Raw genomic sequence first — 20,881 nt, 5'->3', positions numbered from 1 at the left:
CCACCACCTCCCTGAGCAACCCGTTCCAATGCCTGACTGCTCTTTCTGAGAAGAAATGTCTCATTTCCAACCTCAACCTCCCCTGGCGCAACTTGGGGCCATTCCCTCCAGTCCTACCACTAGTTATCTGTGAGACGAGGCCGACCCCCAGCTCCCCACACCTTCCTTTCAGGTAGTTGTAGAGAGCAATAAGGTCTCCCCTGAGCCCCCTCTTCCCCAGACTAAACAACCCCAGTTCCCTCAGCTGCTCCTCACAGGACTTGTGTTCCAGGCCCTTCACCAGCTTCGTAGCCCTTCTCTGGACACGCTCCAGGGCCTCAATGTCCTTCTTGTACTTAGGGGCCCAAAACTGAACACAGCACTCAAGGTGCAGCCTCACCAGAGCTGAGTACAGGGGAACAATCACCTCCGTGGTCCTGCTGGACCATCAAAGGTGATTTGATTTGGTTATGCAAAAGGAAGAAAAAATAAATTATTTTAATATATTCTGTTCACATCCGTACATGCCCCTTTGTCAGAAGTTTCATGGACCAGTTACTTTATTTTTTTCATTTACTTATTTTACTTTTTCATTTTCATAAAGCTGACTAAAGGATTTAGGGGTTGTTTTTTGTGTGTATGTGTGTGTGTAAAAAACACTATAACTTGGACACTGACTATTGAGCATTAATTTACCTAAAACTATATGACTTCTTTGGCATATTTTCATTTTTCTTACAAAAATTAATGTCTATAAACCAAAACCTTTAAATTAAATCTCAAAGATTTTACTTTGGAAATGTAACGGCAGTGTCTTTGGGGAATTGCCATTTGTATGTCTTACGTTGTTGCTCACTTTCTTCACCTCCAGAACACACCTGCCTCCAGAACCACAGTTATATCTGCGACCCGATGCTAAAGACTTGCTAAGTGCTCTGCAGTACTAAGGTACAACAGAAAACCTTGACAGAAACCTTTAACAGAACCTTTAACTGAAAAAAAAAAAAAAAAAAAAAAAAACCAGAAACCGTAACAGAACCGTTAACAGAAAAAAGGGCAGACCTTGAAAAATAAATCAATCTATTTATAAGAAATTTTTCAGCTCATGTTTTTGCAACCCAAGTGTTTATTTATTTATTTATTTGCTTAACACTGCATAAATAATAACAAAACATAGATGTCGTATGTTGTCATTTTTTTTAGAGCTGCTCTTGCGTGTAGACTCCACAAGGGGGTAGAAAACCCTTTCACACAATTTAGGCTGTGACACAGAAGATCAAACCAAACAAAAAATCAAACAACAACAACAACAACAACAAAAGAAATGAACAAAAGCCAGTGAATTGAACTATTCTGACCACGGTCATGCACTGAAGCTAAGAATTGCCAGTTGATGAGTTGCAAACTATTTAAGTATAAAAATACAGCAATTATTTCAGTAAAAATCACCGAATTTGAAGATGTCTCTAAATGTTGCTGTTAGATGCCGAACAAGAGGGAGGCAGAGTCTGGATTAGCTGGCCTGGATGCTCTTAAGCTGCCCTGCATGTTCAACCTGGGATGTTCCAGAGAGGGAGAGGACCACTGGGGTGCTCTCAGACTGGGGTCCCCACCTGGATGTAGGAGCTTGAACTCGCTCCTGAATGACGGACTGCAAATATATCCTCCAAGGCAGTGTTAACTCTTGCTGGAATAACTCACAATAAAAAAGATACAAGAAGTCCTAAAGCTTCTGGTTGCTGCCCTGAGGGGAAGAACACAGCCTGGATTTGATATAGACTACAATTCATGCTAAAACATGAAAAAATAAATTAATGGGTGACCATGTGTTTCATAAAAAAAAGCTTACCATGATATTTAAAGAGGAGAAAACTTGAAGAGATCTGCAGTTTTTGCATCTGAATATAAATGTGTACCTCATTGAACTGACTGTGGTGAATGTTATAGCAAAAACCACAGACACTAATTCTGTGTGCCAGTAGGCATGGTCTGCAAAAACCACTTGTTACTCTGCTGCCCTAGGTTTCATGCAAAACAGTGCTTTGTTTAGCACCAGGTTTAGGACTTCTGTAAAGTTTAGGAGCAGGTGGAACAGCATGGCATCCTGCAAAGTCATCCAGGAACTAAGCCCAACCCTATGACAGATCTGCAAGACATTTTGGCCAGAAAAACTACTCTGGTAGGTCAGGTCCAGCTGCAGCCTGAAAGTTGTGTAGGAAGGCTGACTAAGCAGATACTCCTTTAACATCCAAGGGCACACACTGGATGATACAAGGATATGACACACTGAAGCCTCCCAGATAACTGCAAGTCATTCTCTGAGGATTTGCAGTCTGGAAGAAATTCTGTCTTTGTAGGCGATGTAATGTAATGGGCTGACTATGAATGATTTATACTATATGTTGATGAAGTCATTTAATCATTACTTACAATGTCTCTGACTGCATCATGTGTCACCAGCTAGGCATCTAATATGTAGGAGAATTTTCAGAAATGTTTTAATGTGGATCTAAAGACTTAATTAGACACCTAACTTAAACTTAACACATTTCTGTTGAAGTAGCAGGAGGGATTCAAACTCACTCTGCCAAATAGTTGAGTTCAGTGGTGATCACTGCTGGCAACAAACATTGTGAAGACACTTAAAAAGGATCAGTAGTTGCTTTCAAGTCTAGTGTTACCTCACATGTTTTGTGGCATGACTCATATTCATTCATATTAATTCAGGGAGGTGGTGGAGTCACCGTCCCTGGGGGTGTTTAAGGAAAGGTTGGATGTGGTGCTTAGGGACATGGTTTAGTGGGTGACGTTGTTGGTAGGGGGGATGGTTGGACCTGATGACCTCGGAGGTCTTTTCCAACCTTATGACTCCTATTCTATTCTATTCTATTCTATTCTATTCTATTCTATTCTATTCTATTCTATTCTATTCTATTCTATTCTATTCTATTCTATTCTATTCTATTCTATTCTATTCTATTCTATTCTATTCTATTCTATTCTATTCTATTCTATTCTATTCTATTCTATTCTATTCTATTCTATTCTATTCTATTCTATTCTATTCTATGATTCTGTATCTGAATCATGACTTCACTGCTGGAAGGACATCAGAGACCTTCAGCGTTTGTTAGCCTTCAGTATGAACCTCTCATGGACTTCCACCTGCGCTATGTGCAGGCATGCACTCCTATTTTTACACAAAGGCTGGTCTGATGGCACAGAAGTTTGTCTAAAGAAGCCACACTGAGCCACATGCGGGCATGACCTGGAACATGTGGCTGTGACACCAGCTCTGTAGTGTCCCCCGTTGCCTGGCATGGAGCTCCCTCTCCCTGCTGACATCAGCACACTGAGGACTTTCCGTATTGTCTCCAAACGCTGTGTATTTCATGGGGCTCAGCAGTAAGCTCTTGCATCTTCTGATAGCATCCTAGATGGTACCCTGGCCAGTAAGTTATCCCGTAAAATGTTTGCTCTACGCTTCACCAGAGCTGTCCCAGAGCTGGCCCTAAGGAAATCACTGCAGGAGCAAAATAAGATTAAGATGAGTCTAGACAAGCCTGAATGTCAGCACTGGGCTATGTTAAAGAGATCCAGCTTTCCAGAGCCATTGATCATAAGCAACCCGGGGCTCAGCATCCTTATTCTCCCTGGGTACCAATCACAGTGCCTCGCTGTTTCATCCAGAGGTTTGCATTGCCACCTGGACACCTGTCAAGCAATGACATGTCTTATCCAGCTTCTAGGTGCCTCAGTTCTTTCTGGCATTAAGTCCTACTCTGTTCCCAGCTCTAACTGTTCAGCTAGTGCACAGAGAGCGTTTGTATTATCTGTAAAGCCTTGGGGGCTACGTTTATTATTAGGGAAAGTGAGAGCCTTACACTCCACCCCAGACAAGACTGTGACCTTCCATCTCCTTGCTGTCTCCAATGTTTTGTGGTGGGGGTGAAACTGGGGTTTTCCAGATCCAAAACAGAATGTCTTCAGCAAAGAAAATGAACAGCCATTGCTGCTATGCCATACCAATACAACTACGATAAACCAACAAGTGATTAAATACGGGAGTGGCTTTTTGGTAGTCCAACTTTAATAAAAGTACGGTATGCACTGTATGCATATTGTGAAAGGTAAGATGGAGGAAATGTGCACAGTAAAGGGACTGCAGTAGCTGTGTTCAATAATGACAACTCAGCCTACCTCGCTCCCAGCATGTGTTTGATGTGAACTCTGGCAGTAACTCCTTACTAACTTCAGAGGGAGCTTAGCATGGCAAAGACCTAGCTAGAGGCTCCACTTCAGTGCTCAGGTTTGCTGGAGGGGATCTGGGGTGAGCTATAAGAAAGGATATTTTATAGCATCTGGAGCCTGACATCAAAACGAAGAAAGCACAAGCATGTACATACAAGTGTGCGTAGCACTCTCATTACTGGGTATCCACACACTGAGGATAAGGGCTGCAAATCTGATTCTACTGATTACAGGGGAAAAGAGCAACTTTAAGCCAAAATTATTCCAAAATTATATCTGCTTGGGAATAACAGCAGACTCTATACATCTATATATTAACACCCCAGTCACAAAAGGATGGCAAATACTATCACCATGCTAATGTGGAATGTATTCAGTTTAGGAGATTATTGATGATGAATCTCAAGAAAGATTTGCTGTATTCAAACATAATTAGGTGTGGTATTGAGTTTATGGACTGCATACTTCCGGAAATAACAAAACCATGCATGCGGCGATTCTAGAACAACTTAACTTCGCAAACACTACCAAGGCAGCAAGAGTCAGCACAGGTGGTAATTAAATATCAAAACATAGAGAGTCTGATTTTATTAAGGAAATAGTCATTGAGATAATTTTACAGTACTGTCCTGCAAAATTCAAATTGTATGTTTCGGACTGGTTACTGAAACATGAATACCCAGTAATCCACTGTTTCTTCTTCACCTTTAGATCTACTGTCAGCTGTAGAATCTACTAGTGTGATTGATCCTCAGATACAAGTTTTGCTGTTCGGAAGTGTGAGTTGAATATTTTACCTGTTACAATATATTTAAATGCTTTCCGAAACCATGGATAGAAAAAGCCGTATATTAATGGATTGCAGAGAGAATTTAAATAACCAAGCCAGGATAGAGCATCAAACAAAGGTACAGGAGTAGAGAAGTTTAAAAATGGATCAATTAAAATTGCAAAAAAACAAGGAAACCAGCATATTAAGAAACCCAGCATAACTACACTCAAAGTCTTGGCAGCTTTCCTGTCTTTACTCTTAGAAAGCTCATTTTCCATATCACTTTTTGTGTGCTTGTGTGTTTCGCTCAACTCACATATGTGCTTTTGGGAGACTACAAAAATTTTAACATAGATCCCTATCATAATACAAGCAGGAGCAAATAGACCAACCGTAAATAAAACAGCCCCCCACACTTTGTTGAACACAACAGGGCACAAGCTCGAGCATTTGACCAAATTTTCATAGCCCTCAATTCCAGAAGCATAAGCTTCTGAGAAAACAATACCAAAAGCAAATGCCGCCGGTGCTGACCAGCATACTGCTATTATTTGTTTTATGGCATTCATGGTCATCAGATAGGCATAATGCAGAGGGTGGCAAATTGCGTAAAAGCGATCCACAGCAATAGAACAAAGGTGGAAAATGGAAACTAAGCAGAGCATCAGGTCAAAACTGTAATGAACTTTGCAGAACGTCATCCCAAAATACCAGCAGTTCTCCACAGACCTCACCATGCTGTAGGGCATAATGGCAAAGCCCAGTAGGAAATCTGTGGCTGCCATGGATAGGATGAGAAAATTGGTCGGGGATTGAAGCTGTTTGAAATAGGAGATGGAAACAATTATGGCCAGATTCCCTGAGATGGTGAGAAGGAAGGCTGCAGTCATGAAGAGATACAATACCCCTCGTACTCCGGGTGACCTGGAGCTGTCAGGACAGGACCTGTTTCCAAACTCAGAGCAATCAGTCAAATCTGTCGAGGTATTCACGGAAAGCATAACCAATCCTTGATCAGATTTTTCTGTTGGATATGCAGACATGTATGTGGATATAATTTTCATGAGTTTCCAGAAGATTCCAAGTCCTAAACTGGAAGACAAGACAAAGTTAGTCAAGAGCATGAATTAAATTACTGAGGAAAATGAAGTAATTCAGAGACAAACTTTCTCTTGGCTTAAATAGAGATGAACTGCAGCCCGTTATTCTTCTGAAATAGTACATGATAACTGGAAGCTATTAAAAATTCATTGCAAATAACGTTTAAAACAAGGCAGTTGAAAGTAAACTTAATTACATTTTAAATTAAATAAACTACATGATAACATCAATTTTATTTAATGCATTCTGTTTTATCTAGAGTATTTTGTAAAATATTGTGATTGCATTATATATAGATGTTAATATCCATCATTTTAGAGTATTAGAAGGAAAAGATACACAGACAAAGACACCCCACAAGTTCACTTCAGTCTGCAAACACCGTACAGGAATTGTCTCTTCAGTCCTAGAACACTGGTGTTTTCTAAAAGAGAAGTGTTTTGCCAGCTCACGTATCTCAGCTTTCCTTGAGGTTTCAGTTAGTGAGCTATATACCTAAATGCGCATCTTATGAGTCACAAATCAGCTGCCCAAATCCCCCTTTTCCAAATTATTTATGGTGCTAAATTCACTTTTTGTGGATCATAACATACTAGCAATGAACATATCTGGTGGAAATTAGTTGTAACACGTTTTGCATAATTATCATTCCACTAGCTGAAAGGGTTAAATCTTGTCTCCTATAGTAGACTGTGGTCAAGCTGCAGTAGCTATAAGTGAATGCACTAGTGATTATTTTAGAGTAAAAAATTCCCTTAATTTGTCTGCAGAGAACCAGACCCATTTCTTCCACATATATTCCTATTTTGGACTCGGAAGGAATCAATTCAGAAAGAACTCAGCAAGCATCTTAGTCCACTGAATTTTCCAACAGGTATCATCCTCAAATGAAGAAAATACAGAAACAGAGCATCAAAATATTAAAAATAATGCTTGTCAGTCAGTTTTATAGGCTAATCCTACCTGCATCTGTTGTAGTAGTATCATCAATAGATTTTTTTAAGTAGACATTTTCCTGTTTTGTTATCGTCCAGCAATATTGCAGTATCTTTAAAAGGCATACCCTCTTTAAAACTTGGCTTGGATTAATGAAATGTGGAAAAATATTTTTCTTTTATGGCATTACACTTAATTCCCAGTAGTTTTTAAGAAAAAAAAAAAAAAAGTATAATTTAGGGATTTACACAGACAGGAGATAAACAAAGTATCTGTATTCCCAAGACCATTATTTTTGTTTTCTCTATTAATTCCTTTACCCTCATGTATAATTTAGCTATTTTGGTGACTTAAGATAGCTATAAGTCATATCAAAAACAGTCTTTGAAAAGAGAGGCTAAAGGTAGAGGTGAAGGGAAGATGCTAACTTTTTTCTTTATTGTAGCAGATGATGCATTCTAACTTGCACAGTTTTGAACAATTACAACTTTTAATGAAATTTTGAAATGAAATATTTAATAAACATATGATTACCATCTTTTAATTTAATGGGACACAACAGCACTTTCTCTCATGCTGGTTGTAGCCACAGCTTTTGTATGATGTACAAAAAACTTTCCCTATACTTTAGTGAACAATAAAGATGGATAAAAAGAAGTGTAATTTTAGAGCAATCTATCACCCGTTATTGGACAATCTATTATTTCTAAATAAATAAATAAATAAACAAACCACATGAAAGGCAGTATATATTTTCTTACAAGAAAAGACAAAATTAACTCACTATTGATGTGAATAAATTGAGTCCTCTGAGATCAGAGGTGGATATTCAGATATTAATGCTGACCCTTGTGCATATATAAGGAGATGCATTACAAGTCCAAATATAAATGTTTGCTATTCAGCATAGCAGAGGATGTATTCTTATTGAATGAGAAATACAGTATGCCATGAAAACTTTGCAGAAGATAATAATTGTTTTTAAAATTAAATAAGGGAAATGTAAAAACATTTAATGGAGTCTACCTTTATGACAGTCATTTTAAAGGCAAATGAGGGAACTTTCTACTGGAAATAAAATACAAATCTCTGGGATTATCTACAGCAGAATAATTTATTGACTCAAAAAAATAGTAAAGCTGTCATGGTGTACCACAGAAATATCTTTGAGATCTGTCAGCATTTTTGTGACAAGCATACTTAGAAAACTTTTTTTTTTTTTTAACTAACCAAGTGAGAGATATGCAAGCTTCACACAGACGATCCTTAATTGAAAGAAGTGACTAAAATATAAACCTGTGCAGAAATCTGTGCAGACCAAATTGTATTAGATTTCAACCAAATAGCTGTTGAAAGAGGCTACATGTCAAAGAGCACTACCTTCAGACAGCAGTGTCCCATGCAACTCACAATTGGTCCTCTTTTCAGCATTGTGCAGCACACAGTGATGAGCAGCTTGACACCTTTCAGAAATGATATGTTTAACAGCTAACAGATTTACAGGAACTGAAATCTTTATGAGAAAAGATCTATAACTGGGTTAAGGGAAGGCTGCTGAAAGGACCTTAGAAATTGTCTTTGAGAATTAGTTACACCAGGTACTGCTGTATGGGCAGTGTGGTGAGAAAGCTGTGTTTTGCTTGTTAATAGTGTGGTTTTATTATAGCCCATGTGTTTACTTCGTGTTGTGCTTTGTTATTTCCATGTTGTTCTTAAGTGTTGGTTGGAGAGAACTATTTGATTACTAACATGAAATATGGTTCCAATAATGCATTGTGAAGATGAACCTCTTTTATTCCCCTGAAGTGGCTTCAGTAAAGCAGAAATCACAGCAATGCAGCATAAAGGATGTTCAAATTTTCTCAAAGAATTGTTTTCTCCTGCTGGTAACAGAGGAAGTCCAAAGAGTATAAGTCACACAACACCCTGTATTCAGTGATCTCTTTTTAACTAACAGATAGATATCTTTTGGTCAGTATTCTGTGATTGTACTGTTAGGGACACTAACTTTCCCTATAACTATGGGAAATAAGAAGACTGGACATCTAGGAGTCGGTTGTGGAGTTCCCACTTAACTGTGGATTGTATGTCTTAGGAAATGAATTTGTTTTACAAAGGCTGTTGCATGGACATCACAGAAATATTTTCAGTTACCTATATGCTATGCTGCATTTAACATGGCAGCATTAAGGTGAAAGATCTATTAAAAAAAAAAAACAAACTACGAAGAAGGAAATTTATTTTTGTTGGAAAAATCTAGTTATGCAAGACTAAATAACACCATGCAAAACTTAGTAAATATTATAAGAATTCAACTTAATAGAATCACAGGACTGCAGAATGGTTAGCATTGGAAGGGATTTCTGAAGGTCGTCTTGTCCAACTGCCCTGCTCTATCAGTGCCACCTATAGCCTGTTGATCAGGACTATGTTCAGATGGACTTTGAATATCTCCAAGGATGAATTTGCAATATTCTCCCCTACCTCTCTGGGAAATCTGTGTCACTGCCTAGTCACCCTCACAGTTAAAAGGTATTTCCTGATGTTCAGATGGAACCTCTTGTGTTTCAGTTTGTGCCTATTGCCTCATGCTCCAGTCCCTTAGTCATTTTCATGGCCTTTCATTGGACTTTCTCCAGTATGCCCATGTCTGTCTTTTACAAAGGATTCCTGAACTGGACCCAGGTGTGTCTTCACCAGTGCCCAGTACAAGGGAAGGATCACCACCCACCACCTGCTGGCAATATTTTGCCTAATGCAGTCCAGCATACCATTGGCCTTCTTTGTGTCAAGAGCATGCTTCTAGCTCATATTCAACTTGGTGTCCACCAAGAGCCCCAGATCCTTTTCTGTCAGGCTCCTTTTCAGCTGGGTATCTCCCAACATGTGCTGGTGCCTGGGGTTGTTCCTCCTCAGGTGCAGGACTTTGCACTTCTTCCTTGTTGAACTTTATGAGGTTCCTGTCAGCCCATTTCTCCAGACTGTGACGGTCCCTCTGGATGCCAGCATGATCCCTCTTCTATCAACAGCTCCTCACAGTTTTGTGTCATCCGCAAACTTGATGAGGGTACACCCTAGCCCATCACCCAGATCATTAATGAAGATGTGGAACAGGACTGGGCCCAATATTGATCCCAGGTGTAGCCTTTGCACCGCTGATCATCACCCTTTGGGCTCAGCCATTCACCCAGTTTTCAATCTGATCTTTCAGTCAACTCAATCTGCTCCTCCAGTCCATACCTCTGCAGCTTGTCTATGAGGAACTAATGAGAGACAGTGTCAAAAACCTTACTGAAATCAAGGTAGACAATATCTAGTGCTCTTCCCTCATCTACCAGGCTAGTCACTCCATCATAGAAGGTTATCAAATTTAGGCTACGTCTAATGGAAACAAACTAGTCCAAAAGTGCTAAGAGATAGGCATAGTATTTTTCTGAATTAGATTTTTAGATGATACAGTTACACTGAAGTCTGTAGATAACTAAGATGATAAGAAAAAATATGTAAATAAAAGCCTTCCATGGAATAATAATTATCTTCCATGGAATAATAATTACCTAGCGTTTTCTGCTCCTCTCTTCTTTGTTGAATGAGTATTAATGTAATGTACAGGAGGAGAGAGAGTACAGCCTGTACAGCCTAGAGAAGTTAATGATCTAAGAAAAGCCATACACTTTGCAATATTTACACAGTTTGAGAGCTTGTTCTTTCTGTTTGAACACTGCACTAATGTACTTTTTTATCTAGCTGTTTAGAATACTCCATTTTGGAGCAACGGTCGCTTTGTGAGGTTTCTGGAAGGGTTCTGCCTAGACAGTCAGTGCTCATCCTCTTGCCCCGTGCTACTGAATCTGGTGACCAAGGGGGAGGCTGTGAGGCTCAGCTGGAGGCCGTATGTATGAGGCCATAGCAGGCTACAACCCACAGGCTGCACCAATGTGTCAAAACCACCAAAACACAAGATACAGGCACCAAGGTAGAGGGGACAGGTGGCCATCTATGAGTCCTAAACTAGCTGCAAGAAACCTGCCAGTTTTGTTTGAAGCATGAGAGGAGGTGATGTTGTAAACCTGATGTATTTATTGGTTACAAAATGAATAGACAGAGTTTTACCAACAAGACAGATCCTTTCATAATGTTGGAATAATTGCTTTGCAGAAGTTTTCAGGGAAGTTGAAACATATGAAATCACCCACTGGAGATTCATTTGTTTTGAAAAAGGTAGCCATCTGGGAAGTGTTTAATAAGGTCACTAATTAAATGTGTTGATAAGAAAGTTAACAATACCCTTTGCACTTCATTTATGTGATGACTCTTTGAGATTGCAGTTAGGTACATTCTGCATCACTAGATCTAACCCATGATCTGATTGGACAATGGCAAGAGGCATTTTTCTTCTGCTCTCCTAATTTATCAAAATCTCAGGTTCGAATAGAGACCCCATGGCCTCATTAACACCTCTCATTTGTATGTCCCCTTCACAGTGAGAAATAACTTTGTGTTGCCTATGATTAGAGCTAATGAGAGAAAGTAACCTGGGACTTCATTAAAGTTGCTCTGCCAGAGAAGACACTCTGTAAACAGAAGGCAAGGAAGCTCTTCGGGAAAATGCCACCTCCAGGTAAAAGGACACCAGAGGAAAAAATAATTTCTGAAACTTTCTGAGCTGAGCTGTGCACAAAACTGACTTATAGGTTAAGAACAAGGAAAACTGCCTTCTAGGTGTGGATGAAGTTCACCAGTAGCCTGTGTGTGGAAGCTGCTTGTTACTTTTGCAGTGAATAAATGTTGATTATATCTTGGCTAGATTATTCTTCAGTAGAACTATTGGTCTATGTACTGAAAAATTCTTCTAATATTTTCATTTACACTAACTAGACTGTGGTGATCTTGTGCAGCCATGATGTTGGGATGACCTTAACGCTTCTGCACAGTGTCAGTGGCATAGCTGAGGTTACTCTAAGCCAAAGCTTCCCTGGTAAGTCACCTCCACAGGATAATCTAATAGCTGCTCGCAGTTTCTGACCTGTTTCCCTTCTGATGTGCTCCAGGGCAGGACCTCGTGGAACTGCATGTGTGCCTCTGGGACTCCACGATCTACTTGTCCCACTGCCCTCTCCCAGCTGCAGCTTTTCAGGCAAGCCTTCAGTAGCAGCTCCATGGGCCATTGCCTAGATCCACAATCTCATTTCAGGGCTCTTGTTAGTCAAGATTAGGTCCTTAGAAGTTGTTTAACTGCTAGTTCCAGAAAACTGTCATTTGATGCAAGTTCTTTGGAGTCCAAAGATCATACCATTTCTCCAGATTGTGGGATTCATCTATGCTGAGTAATTCTCATCTCAGGTACGTAAAAATTGCATCTAAAATAATCTAAAACATTATGCTAGTGACTTGAAGTTCTTCTTGGTAGCAAGAGCAAGAGCATCTACAATAACAATTCATCTCAACTAAAAATGAATAAGCTGTTGAGATAAAACAAGCTCTGAATGTGACTATTTTTCTACAATGAGTACAAAGAGAGATACAAATGACTAAAGCAGATGTAGTGCTTCTTAGACGCCTACATTTAGGTTAGATGACTATCAGTCTTCAGGAGTGTGGGACAATCATGTAGAAAAAAGAAGAAAATGATTACTAAGGGAAGGCAGGATAATCAGAAGGGATCACATTTTTGACAGTTACAGGTTCTGAGGGGTAACATTTCTGCTGTCTCAGGCAGAGGAGGATATTTATAAACCTATTAAAAAATTGCTAGAGATGACAACACTCTACATAAAAAAAAAAGGAAGAAAAGATTATAACATGGTATAAAAGGAAAAGCTGGGGAAAGGTGCAAAATGTGGTTGCATTTGCAAGAGTTGCAAATACTAGATTGAAAAGGTTAATAGTTGTAACATTTTGGAAAAGACTACTCTGCTTTTGAGTTCAAAGTCCTTCAACATAAGCAAAATTTTCTTATTAAAGCACATTCATTTCATGATCAAGGGGCAAAAGTATTTGAGGAATAGCTTGAAGATACATTCCAGGCAGTGGAAATATTCTCAGCAGAGTACAAAATACAGCTGAATCTGACTGCTCATCGTTTACACCCAAGAAAGTTTATGTTCAACCATAACAGATCTTAAAAGTGCAATGACATAGGATTATTTTTCTATGGTTTCTATCCATTAATTTATTGGAAAATTTATTGGAAAGGTAGAGTTGGTTTTTTTTTTTTTTAAATCTTAACTTCCTTTATTGCTCTGCAATAAAAAATTAAAGTGGTCATATTGTCACTTCCTAGGATTATCTTCCACAGTACAAAAGCTGACGTGTTGCATATTTCAGTCATTGTTCATTTTTATATCTTTTTAGAGTGCAAACTTACAAGATGATAGTGTAAAGGAGACAATTTTAGATCCTAATATATTTTACTCTGCTGAAATGTAGCATCATTGAACTTTTATGCTCTACAGTGCAGAATGCTTCAGAGCTCTACAGAACCCAGAAAAGAAAGACAAGATACATGTACAGTGTGCACATATCCCAGCAACATGAAAGGACGACATCATTTACCACTGAACATAGCTCTTCCTTCAATACCAAGTCATCAGCTTCACCATAGCCTCTTCTTGGGTACCAACATTTTACTGTCCATTCCCAGAACTGGTCCTTCATACTCCAACCAGATGTCATAGGACCAGGCCAGAGGTATTATTTCCATCTGTTTCGTGATATGTTAATTCTAGCAAAGCCAGTTCATAGATTAAAAAATGACAGCCTGTGGGCCTTCTTCAGTTGGTAACCATGGGCTAGCTTTTGACTTCCTCAACTGTCCTTTGTGTCCCAATCTGGGTGTCCAGAAAAGCTGTACACAGATGTAATCTTGACAGCCTGCTCACCCAGGTGCCGTGACACCAAGTCTTTCCTATGATCCTTTTTCTGCCACTCTTCCTGGTGCTTCCATGTCCATCTTGCCCCACTCACCCTACGATCAGGCAAGCCATAGCATTTCTATAACAGTTCTTTATATAAATTCCTCACTGGCTGTCACAGCACTGCTGTAAGCCAAAATATCAATATATCCAAGCTATAAAAAGTTCTGAAGGGTGCAAATGTGTGGATATTTTACATCAAAATTTTGATTAAAAAAGTATAATTTTCTGGCATTGTCAGATTCAGTGTTGCTTTTCACTACTGCTTTTTATTCCTTTTATTGTGTTTTCCACAATATCTTTGATCCCATTAAAAATGCTTTTGACCTCATTAAGCAGGAAAGCCTTTAAATGACAAAAATGACAAGCACTAGTTGAAATGGAAAGAGAAGGAGCAGCATGACTTCTCTTTTTCCCATCTTCCCTCCGTGCAGCATACTGGCATAACTGTACATTGGCCTGTTTTGACTTCTGCACACATACTGAAGGGGAGGGACAAAACTTAAAAGCTTTGCGTTTTTACTCAAAGATGTCTGTATATTCAAAATGAAAGGCCTTTCTGATCTCGCTAGAGGACAGCAAATAAACAGAAATATATATTTTTAAAAATATGATCTGTTGTATCAGAATTACTTCTTAATGGTTAAAAGCAGTTAATAAGCTGCTGTGGGTTTTTTTAACCTAGGTTTTGCTTTCCTCTGCATGGCATATAAACAGCTATAGCAAAACACTACATATAATTCCTGGTCTTGAATGAAAGAAGACATAATACACAATACTTTCTTATCTGCTTGACCAAATTTGATAAGTGAGTAAACAAATACGAGTTGCATCTGTCATTTTCAGCTCTTGTTTCCTGGAGGTCAGCCTCTAGACAAGATCTCAAGCCAGGAATCCAACCATTTAAAGAACGTCAATCTAAAAATAATTGAATCCTTGAAGAGTCGTTTTGAAAAATGTTTCCAAAAAGAATCATCTTTAATGCTTTGCGAAACCACATGTAAAAAAATGCATAAACAATTGGATTAAATGCAGAATTTAAATAACCAAACCAAACCAAAGCATCAATGAGAACAGGAGGAGCCACGTAATTCATAAATGGATCAGTTGCTGTAAGGAAGAAGAACGGACTCCAGCATATAAAAAATACTCCCATTATTATACATAATGTCTTTGCAGCTTTCCTTTCTCTGCAGCATGAAATGTGGTGCTTCATTTCATATCTCTTCTTTTGGCTAATTGCTTCAATGGATCTTGCATGCCTTTTGGCTATAGAGTATATTTTCCTATAGACGTACAGCATAACAAATCCAGGGATGTAAAAAGACACTATGGAGGCCACAACACCTGAAGTTTCACTAAAGAAGACAAAACATCCTCCTGCACAATGGATGTGATTATAAATCTCTTCTGCTCCTAGCAAATTTAGTTCTAGAAATATCATCCCAAAAGCAAAACCAGCAGGGACAGTCCAACTTATGAATATCATGACCAGGATAACAAAAGTATTTATCTTTGATTTGTATCTGTCCTGGTTCCAGTTAGGACAGAGTTAAGTAGCTCATAGTAGCTGGTAGGGTGCTATGTTTTGGATTAGGATGAGAAGAGCGCTGATAACATGCTGATGTTTTAATTGTTGCAGAGCAGTGTTTACACCAGGCCAAGGACTTTTCGGCTTCTTGCTCTGTCCTGCCAGCGAGCAGGCTGGGGGTGCAGCAGGAGCTGGGAGGGGACAGACCCAGGACAGCTGACCCAAACTGGCCAAAGGGGTATTCCATACCATCTGACGTCATGCTAAACAATATATAGGGGTGGCTGGCCGGGGTGGGGGGGCCGGCTGCTCGGGAATAGGCTGGGCATCGGTCAGCGGGTGGTGAGCAATTGCATTGTGCATCACTTGTTTTCTTACACATTATTATTGTTAATACTATTACCATTATCACTATTATTATTATTATTGTTATTATTATTTTCCTGTCTTAATAAACTGTCTTTATCTCAACTCACAGGCTTCACTTTCCCGTTTCTCTCCCCCCATCCCAGAGAGGGAGGGGGGAGGGTGAGCGAACGGCTGTGTGGTGTTTAGCTGCCAGCCGGGTTAAACCACAACAGTATCTTAGAGGGTCACACACAGCATAGTAACGATCAATGGATATGAAAGAAAGATGGAAGATGGAAGCCGTGCTCAACATAATGTCCATGCTTGTGTGGATCTTGCACAAGAAGTCACCAAAATACCAGCAGTGCTCAACAGAGCGCACCATGCTGCAAGGCATGATGAGGAATCCCAGCAAAAAGTCAGCTGTAGCCATGGAAAGTATCAAGAAGTTGGTAGGTGTGTGGAGCTGCTTAAAATGTGATATTGAGATGATAACCATCAGATTTCCAAACACTGTGGCCAGAATAATGCAAACCATGAAGATATACATGGAAATGCGGATACTGTTCGACCAGCTGCTCTTTATGCAAGAGCCATTTACAGATTCACAGCACGGTTGCATCCTTACTGAGGTACCAAATCCACGCAGCGATATGGCACAGCTTATATGGCACGTCCTAATGCTGAGGAACGTTTGCAACCATTTTTTCTTTTCTTTGTGAGAGAAGCTGAAGGAAGAAAAAAAAAAAAAAAAAAGAGCAATCATAAACACCTTCATCTAGTTGAATGTGTAGAAAATTCACATTTCATTATTTATGAAAGACGAAATTATTTTGCAATTATACATTTAATAGAACGAGACTTTTATCATGAGACTTCTCTTGAAGCACATACCTCATTTGGGTATGAACTGAACGAATTGAACGAATGAACAGTGGGTCCCATTGCACTGGGCAATATATTGGGTTTTCCTGGCAAAGTTTTGGTAGCAGGTGGGCTGCAGGGGTGGCCTCTTTGAGCGGAGCCCAGCAGCTGCCCCATGTCAGGTCAGAGCCATCTCCAGCTGGCTCCAAAAGGGACCTGCTGCTGCCCAGAGCTGAGCCAGGGAGCGACGCTGGTTCGCCCTCTGTGAGAGCAGATTTAAGAAAGGGAAAACAACCGCTGTGCAACAGCAGCTGGGAGAGGGAGTGAGAAACAGCCCTGCAGACGCCAAGGTCAGTGAAGAAGGAGGGCAGGAGATAAAAAACAAAACAAAACAAAACAAAAAACAGTAAATATACTCTTAGCCTTCTTCAGCAGTGTCAGTCTGAGTCCTGCAGCTTTCACTTTACCCTTGAAAATCAGTCCAGGCTCCATCAGGCCCTCAGAAGACCTCATGGCGCAGGGTTGGGCCCTCCCTATGGCCTGTTCTGGGTTGCTTTGCCCGAGTGCATGGCAGTCTCCAGCCCCACAGGCTGATGGCCTCTCCTCCAGCCCTGTCCCGATGGAGGGGGCTGAACCCACTGTGCACCTGGCAAAACCAAAATATTTCCATGAACCCCTCGTTTTCAGGCAGATGGCACTGCTTGGCCAGACCAAGTCTTACTGTAAAATCCTGTAGGCTCTAGCTGTGAGTAGGCACGTAGGGAAAAAAATCTAAGAGGAGAAATAAAGTTTTCTGATCTTACACTGCCAAAATGTAATGGAAGAGCCTGATTAATCTGAAGCCATTAAATGCCATTTAACTAAACATCTTTAATGTCAGGCTCTAGTTTATTTCAATGGTAGCAGTTTAGCATTGTTATGTGTAATTATTATGTTGATACTGTTTTAGAGAAGGACAGACATGGAGAGAAATATTTGCTGAACATTGCTTTAGTCTGCTTCTTTGTTTGCTTCTTTAGGATGCAAATATTGCTGTCCTCTTGTGAGCGCAGTAATTTGACCATTTTGCGAGTCTCTTTTTTTTTGCAAAAGCATTTCATTAAAGTATTCAAGCACTTGGCTTTCAACGTTCATTCTGGTTTTCCTTTAATTAACAGAAAAAAATATTATAGTGAAAAAGAGATCACTAGCATATGCTATTCAGTATCATTATCATTGTGATATGACGTGATTGTTAGAAGTCAGAAAAATACTGAGACACCAATTCAACCACTACTAACTTAACCATTTGCTTTGGGCTTTGATGCCTGTGTTTATTTTGGGCAGAACATAACAGAATAATGTGTTTTTCCCCAGTTGAAACAAATATTCTTACAAGCACACCATGCTACTAAAGCTAACTAGAAGACAAATACGGAAGATAAACTATAGCTTGCAAACCTCTGACAGCTACCATGAACACCCTGTGTTATACAGACAGACTTTCTAGTACCAGACATTGGCTGTCTGATTTTATGTGGTGGCACCCAAGCACCAGGGATGCAGTGTACCCAGGAGGTACCTTCAGGAATACAGGACACATGGAATCTGAGTGCATGCATTTATTATTTAATGTGTGCGTCGCTCCCTCTTTTTCTGCTTGCTAATTATTTAAGAGAATCTTTGCTTTTTTTCCACTTTTCTGTAAATACCAGATTTTGTTTACTTTTCCTTCACCTTTAAGTCAGTATTTTCATACTGCCTATTATTCCTTCCTTTGGCATATTTCCACCCAAAATAGAGAAAGCACAGCCAGCTGGATATTTATTAACCCAAATTTTCACAGCAGAAAATATTAGATGCCAATTTAATTATATATACTGGACTGAATTAGAAAAAAGGTTTAAACTCATTTAGGTTATAAATGTGTCACATAAATTTTTACCTTCTTTTGTTTTATGTGTAAAGATACTAAACAAATATGGTAAAACAAGATATGAAGCCAACCAAAAATAATTAAGGTGTTATCTCTAGTTTCCTTTTCAACTTTTTGTTGTCTGTTTTCTTCTGTTCTTTGACAGTGCAAGTGTTTAGCCTAAAGGAATATGATTTCCCACGGAAATAATTTTTCTTTTAAAAAATCTTATTTGCAGGGGATTTTGTTGTTGTTGTAGTTGTTGCTGTTAAACCAAAAGAAGAAACTCCATCCAAAAAAGGAAAATGAAGAAAAAAAAAAAGAACAAATTGTTCAATTCTGCTCAAGTGTGTTGCTTTGCATGAAAACAGAAGCAAAATAAATCTAAACTCCTGTGGCAAACTGTCCAAATGAGCTGAACACTGAAGAAGTTTTCAACAAGAAAGTAGAATACTTCCCTTAATTACAATGAGCAGTTGGCTTAAAATATGATAAAATATGAAGCACCCTTTCAAAAAACTGCCCTCCTACCTTTCTCTCCTGATGCTGGGTGGAAGTCTGCTCTTGGTGCTCATTTGTCTTCTGCTCATTCAATGGCACCTTTCCTTTTAAAGGTGCCCTTAAAAGGCAGCTGAGGCTCTTCACCATCGTAACTGTTCTGGGTAACATACATTTTGAGAGGATGGACACAATCCAGAGCAGCCTCCCAAAGCCCCCACCATACTGCTTAGGATATTGGGTGTAATGAATGGCACTCTTGACCCATTGTCTCAGGAGCAGCTGTTAATAGTAGCTCATACTATATGTGTTGTCATCTACTCCTCTTTGTTTAACAGACCTTATTTATAGGTACATTTAATTCATCTGAAGTACGTTTACTTGTTTAATTAAACATTGTGGTCACTTTTTGAGCAGTCTAAGATTACCTAGGAGCAGAACAAAAACTGCCATGTAGTCTCTCTTCTGTAAGCTTCTAAAATGTAGTGAAATACATAAATATTGGTAGTTAACAGCAGTATGTAACGTTTCCTTGAAATACTGTGTACAGATTGACGAGGTGTATTTGTCAGCCTAATTCTGCTGAACAAACGAGTTTAATCTAACAGCATAATCAGTTAACAGCTATTTGCAAAATACAGCTACTGAAAAGCTGTTTAAAGTAAACACCTATTATTGACTGTACTGGAGTCAGTGATGAGGATCATTCTTTTCGTGCTGCACAAAGCACAATGCAGCCCTTTGAAACAACAATGCTGCTGGACACCACAGACTATTAATATGGTGATCATCAGCTAAAGCCCACCCATTCAGGGACATATACAACAATGTAGATTAAAATTATGCTTCTTGCCAACTATGGTCCATGACCTGGTTTAGCTGCTTCATCATATAGGCTGCCCAGGGAAGTGGTTGAGTTACCATCCCTGGAGGTCTTTAAAAGACGTTTAGATGTAGAGCTTAGTTATATGGTTTAGTGGAGGACTTGTTAGGTCAGAGGTTGGACTAGGTGATCTTGGAGGTTTCTTCCAACCTAGATGATTCTATGATTCTATGATCATATTATGTGCACAAAAATTAAAACAAATTCAAAAAACTCAGTTCCTTTATTTTTCTTGCAGACTGGGGTGTTACAATGCAAGGTTCTCCTTGCAATGGGAAGAGAGTTTGCCAACTAAAAAAAGTGTAAAAAAACTTTCCGGCTGAGTGAGAAATCACTTGAGATAGTCAACAGGATAGAGAGGAGACAGATCCGATTGCTTAGAGCTGGAAAAATGTCAAAGAGGTGCTAGGCACCCTAACGCTTGTCTCTGAGAAGAGTCTTCACCCTTTTGAAATTCATGGCTGTGAGCCTTCCTTGGAGCCAGGCATTTCTCTTTGAGCGCTGAACATTTAGGACTTAGTAATTACCATCTTGTCACACACATTTTACAGGAAGGTAAAATTTAAGGGAACAAGCTGATGTTGCCTTAGTTTGTAGCAAACTCATAATTATGAAGAAGTCTGTTGTGGCCAGCTCACTATGGGGACTTAGTCAAAGAACATACATGGACGCACACACACTGCTCTCCTGCCATGCTTCTCCTTTGAGAGATATGGGGGCCAGATCTCAAGGGGCTGATCTGGAAAAGCAGCTCTCCTTGATGTGCTTTCAAGCAGAGCTTTCATGTGTTTCAGAAGCAGCAACTAGCCAAACCCCTGCATCCTCAGAGGTCCCACTGCCACCTGCCACCACAATCAGGGCAGACAATCTGGAAAGCCTATACATGCTATGAGCAGCTCTGCTCCTTGAG

At 39.5% G+C, this 20,881-nt stretch overlaps 1 protein-coding gene across 1 annotated transcript; it reads right to left on the bottom strand.

Annotated features, from left to right (window-relative positions):
• Positions 1-4,334: 4,334 nt before the first annotated feature.
• LOC308193662 (trace amine-associated receptor 2-like) lies at positions 4,335-20,875 on the bottom strand. Its single transcript, XM_080588595.1, has 3 exons — positions 19,122-20,875; positions 16,048-16,560; positions 4,335-6,094 (listed from the first exon to the last, which is right to left on the bottom strand). Exons 1-3 carry the CDS (start codon positions 19,178-19,180, stop codon positions 4,966-4,968), a joined length of 1,701 nt encoding a protein of 566 aa, XP_080444721.1. The 5' UTR covers positions 19,181-20,875; the 3' UTR covers positions 4,335-4,965.
• Positions 20,876-20,881: the final 6 nt, after the last annotated feature.

The sequence above is a fragment of the Anser brachyrhynchus genome (assembly GCF_964034855.1).
Source record: "Anser brachyrhynchus genome assembly, chromosome: 3".
Classification (NCBI taxonomy): Eukaryota; Metazoa; Chordata; class Aves; order Anseriformes; family Anatidae; genus Anser; species Anser brachyrhynchus.
Note: the sequence above shows the minus strand (reverse complement) of the source record. Positions and strands in the feature narration are given on the sequence as shown.